This window comes from Oncorhynchus kisutch, linkage group LG18 (assembly GCF_002021735.2).
Source record: "Oncorhynchus kisutch isolate 150728-3 linkage group LG18, Okis_V2, whole genome shotgun sequence".
In the NCBI taxonomy this organism is placed as follows: domain Eukaryota; kingdom Metazoa; phylum Chordata; class Actinopteri; order Salmoniformes; family Salmonidae; genus Oncorhynchus; species Oncorhynchus kisutch.
The window spans coordinates 69944597-69949480 of NC_034191.2; the positions used below are offsets into that span (position 1 = coordinate 69944597).

General features: G+C 44.3%; 1 protein-coding gene across 1 annotated transcript; it reads left to right on the plus strand.

The window, feature by feature from the left end:
- The first annotated feature begins 2428 nt into the window (after nt 1-2428).
- On the plus strand, nt 2429-4658 carry LOC109909740 (class E basic helix-loop-helix protein 22). The gene has a single exon (XM_020508755.2). The coding sequence runs from the start codon at nt 2883-2885 to the stop codon at nt 3708-3710; it is 828 nt and encodes a 275-aa protein (XP_020364344.1). The 5' UTR covers nt 2429-2882; the 3' UTR covers nt 3711-4658.
- Nucleotides 4659-4884: the final 226 nt, after the last annotated feature.

Genomic DNA, 4884 nt, shown 5'->3' on the forward strand with positions numbered 1-4884 from the left:
CCTCTACAAGATCATCACCAGACTCTTCATCAACCATCTCCCTGACCAACTTCCTCTGATCAAGCCATGAACTGTCCCTCTCCATCTTTGGGGATGCATGCACTCAAAGACTTGACCTCTATTGGTTGACCTTCACTATAGCTAGGATACTCATGATTTATTGGTTGTTCTTTTTTTTTTAAAGCATTTTGAGATTGTAATAAAAAACGCTATAGAAATGTGATCAGGGTGGGACAGTTATGTACCCATTGATTCTTGAAGAATATAACTTATATATGCCTCATTAGTTAAAATGTATTACCCCATCAGAACCCAAAATATAAGCTTGTTTACTCCTTTGTTGGTAAACAATGTAATTCTAAACAAACACTGTATAGCCTTAAAACACAATAATTCTGTGACCTCCTGGATGGTCAATCCTTCCATCCATAGCTCTGTCTATGATTTTGAGAATGGTTACATTTCTGCAGCCCCATCACTCAGCTATTTACCAAATCAGTGGCCTCTTTATTGTTTGAACTGCAGATTGATGCTTTAAACTTCTATGAAAGTGTTACTACATACTCAGTCAAGAGGTCTGGCCCTTTAGGGCAGAGGAGGAAATGCACCTGCCCTGAAACCACAATGACTGGATCAAACCCTGTTCTAGAGAGTCCTTCCATCGCTACACTCTCCATGATCTCTCTCCAAAATCTTGTCTCATTAGCCTGGTACTGCTGTTTCTACATCCAGCCCCATCATGTCTCATTAGCCTGGTACTGCTGTTTCTACATCCAGCCCCATCATATCTCATTAGCCTGGTACTGCTGTTTCTACATCCAGCCCCATCTTGTCTCGTTAGCCCGGTACTGCTGTTTCTACATCCAGCCCCATCATGTCTCATTAGCCTGGTACTGCTGTTTCTACATCCAGCCCCATCATGTCTCATTTGCCTGGTACTGCTGTTTCTACATCCAGCCCCATCTTGTCTCGTTAGCCCAGTACTGCTGTTTCTACATCCAGCCCCATCTTGTCTCATTAGCCCAGACTGATTGGGCATGAAGGTGTTCCTTCGCTGTCTCAGGATAAAGTGAGTGTCGTCGCCAGACCATAGTTCTTTAATATTCCAACGTCAGTGCAAGCTGAGAACCCCTCACAGACACCACAGTATATCATTACCAGAGGCTGTGTAGGAAGCCTAATTGACCTGGTTGAAAAGCAGAAACATTGACCTTGAGGTGTGTGTGTGTGTGTGTGTGTGTGTGTGTGTGTGTGTGTGTGTGTGTGTGTGTGTGTGTGTGTGTGTGTGTGTGTGTGTGTGTGTGTGTGTGTGTGTGTGTGTGTGTGTGTGTGTGTGTGTGTGTGTGTGTGTGTGTGTGTGTGTGTGTGTGTGTGTGAGAGAGAGAGAGAGAGAGAGAGAGAGAGAGGGAGAGAGAGAGAGAGAGGTGTTCCTAATTGGTGATAAAGGAAGGCATTAATTCTGCAAAGTTTGCTTGGGAAATATTTTGTCATAGATGTAGGATACACTTCTTGACAGTAGATGGCAATGTCAGCACAAGTAATGGCTATAGCCAGCTTGACTTTTTGGATGGGTTGGTTCTTTCTGATTTAAATAAATCGGTTTTACTCAGTCAATGAATGTTTACAGTTAGCTTACTGACAATTATTAAATGTCAACAAAAAAGTTACGTTAGTGCATTAATAGCTCAATGTTGCCTTGCAAAGCTTATTGTAAGACGCATTGACGTGATAGCCAACAGCTGTCATTGCAAATGTATTTTCACCATAATATGAGCCCTTTAGGGAGAGTCACACGTTATAGAGAGAGGCTCGCATCCAGGGGCTATCAAAGACATGTACAATGAAACCAAAAACGTTACATTTGACAAAACATTTGGCATGACACGTAGTACAAGGCAAGGAATGTTAGTAAAACAGGTTCTGGATTTTAGGCTAGAAACTGTAGACTATTGCCTGTGTTTTCTATTCTCAGTAGTACACAGTTTGAACAGGATTAAAATAGTTATACATTTTAATCAACTGCCAAAAGATGCGCGAACTTTGAGTAGAATCAATATCATATTGGTATACAAATTAAGCGCTTCTTATTAAGACAGAGGAGAAGGCAGGGAAGGAGAAAAACGCACACTTGAGGATAAAGACAGTGTAGTGTCTCAATAGTCAATAAAGAGTTATATTATCCCTACGACGTATTCATCATTCTGAAATAGAGAGGCGCATTTAGATTGCCCACTGACGGGTGAATGTCGCTTGGCATGTCACTTTTAAAAGCAGTGGTTGGGATTCCTAATAGGAGCAGCACCTTGCAAACATGTACTCAAGCTTTTATACAGACGGTAACTCGTATAATAAACCCCAGCGCCCCATTATAACGCTGTAGGCAGCTCCTCACAACATGTGTGCACACGGAGCTACTATACCCAGACTGAGAAGGACAGAGAGACACAGAGGGAGGAGGTGGAGAGCACTCGGGACTGTTTGTTAAAATCCCATTAATTACATCGTTAACCTGATTGGGTAGACAGAGGGGGCAGAGAGAGTGCGAGAGAGCGGTATCCCAATAGGCAAATCCTCTTCATATTAACCCGCCTCGAGATAATGATGTAAAAGACTCCCCCGTTTTTGCGCGTGATGCTGATCGCCGTGGAGATCTGCTGAAGGTGAATCAGAGCGAATAAGCAGCGTGAGCGCAGAGAGGGAGAGAGAGAGCCGATGCGTCTCCACATCTCAGTTGACAAGTCGAGCAATAATAAGGCATCAAGACCAACTCACTCTCTCTGACAGCGCACAAAGCAAGAAACTTATACAAGAACCGTCGCCGGGAGAGAGTCTCCAGAAACTGCCACCCACTAAAGCAGAGTCTGGAGGAGAGGACAAGTGCTATGGACAGGAGAATGAACTTGAACGGACCGGGAGATATTTTCCACAAAACACTCAGTGCTGTCTCCAACAGAAAGATGGACTCCTTCAGGTCAGCGGCTGGTGTTGACCTGCCGGGGTCCAGGGACCGCCAGTCACCGATCAGCTGTTTCGACCAGACCGACTCAGACCCGATTCAACCCGGTGGACTGGCTGGCGGTCGAGGGGGACCGCTGGGTCTGCCGACCGGATCTTTGTGCGTCAAGTTCGGCGAGAGCAGCAACAGGACCTCGGCGGCCGAGAGCAGTGGCGGGGAGCAGAGTCAGGACGATGACAGCGACGGCAGATGTGAGATGGTCCTCCTGGCCGATGGGAGAACGGTGGCCGCCGGTAAACCGGAGGGAGGTAAGAAAAATAAAGAGCAGAAAACACTCAGACTAAACATCAACGCGCGGGAGAGACGAAGGATGCACGACCTGAACGACGCGCTGGACGAGCTGCGCTCTGTCATCCCGTACGCGCACAGCCCCTCCGTCCGGAAACTCTCCAAAATCGCCACTTTGCTACTCGCCAAAAACTACATCCTCATGCAGGCGCAGGCTCTGGAAGAGATGAGGAGGCTGGTGGCCTATCTGAACCAGGGTCAGGCCATCTCAGCGGCGTCCATACCCGCCACAACGGCCCTTGCTGCTCCGGGTCTACCGGGTCTGAGCGCGGGGATAAGTGCGTACGACCAGCCGCCTGTGTACCCCTTCACCACCGGATTGGCCGGGTCTTCCTGCCCCGACAAATGTGTCCTTTTCAACAACGTCACCTCGAGCCTGTTTAAACAATGCACTGACAAGCCTTAACAGCATCACAACAACGAGCCGGTACCAGAGACTCAGAGAAGCACATGCAAGAGAAAAACAACACCACTTTTTAAAACACATGGCGACTTTGGAAAGGTTGCAAGTCAGTGTAGACCATGAAGTAAAGCTGATGATCAGTAGGCCTACTTTTATAACATTTACAAATGCATTCAAAGAAGCGCTTTTTTGTTCAGACAATACTTGATTGTGTATATAAAGCATCATTTAAGTGCTGGTATGAATGAAAGTGAAAAACCAAACAGAAGTTTAGGAGCGCAAGTGGTGCTGGATTGACAATTGTTAATTACTTGCTCAAATATGGACGCTGTATGGAGTGTTGACCTGACAACATGCGACCATTTCACTTGAATAGACGGAACATTAGTTAATATAAGAAACCACAAACTTGCTGCTTTATGAACTTAATTTATATGAAGGCGTTTGCTTATTGGTCGTTATTTGGTGAACTTTTGAGAATTCACTGAGCATCCCATAGGCATGTCCTGAGGGAAAGCAAAGTGAACTGAGTTGAATACGAAATATTTGTTTTCATCTCTCACCCCAAAGTATATTGTCATTTAAATACTTTTTTTTATGAAACACTTGTGCTACATTGACAGTTTCTTTGGCACTGTAATATAATGGCATTTGAGTCTCTAATGGCCTGTATCTTCAGTTTACGTCCTTTTCGATTTTTTTCCTTTTATTTATCGATTTGAAACATTTTATTTGCATGGTGGTACACTGTATACTGCATAGCGACGTGTCTGATTTGCGTAATTTCTTATACACTCTTGCAATAAGGCCGAGGTCTTGAGGGATCAGGCACGCTGTCAGGTCAAGCAGTGCATGTAGATACATTAGTTACTGTACTATATGAATAACGAGGGCCATTTGTATGTGTTTATGTGTTGGAAAGCTTTATTAAAATATTTTGAACAAAACGAATCCCTTCGTCTGCTCGTCTGATGTGTAGTCACTGAAAATGGAGAAATGTAAGAAAACGAGGCCGGGACTGAATTCTATTTTTCAGAGGATCGACGTTATTTTGCCTCATTCATCTTCGAAAAATCTGAACGTGGCTATTTTAGCATATTTTCAAGGAATTGTATTTTGCACGTGATTATCGAGTTATTATTCTAACTTTATTTTATATTCCATGCATATTTTTATA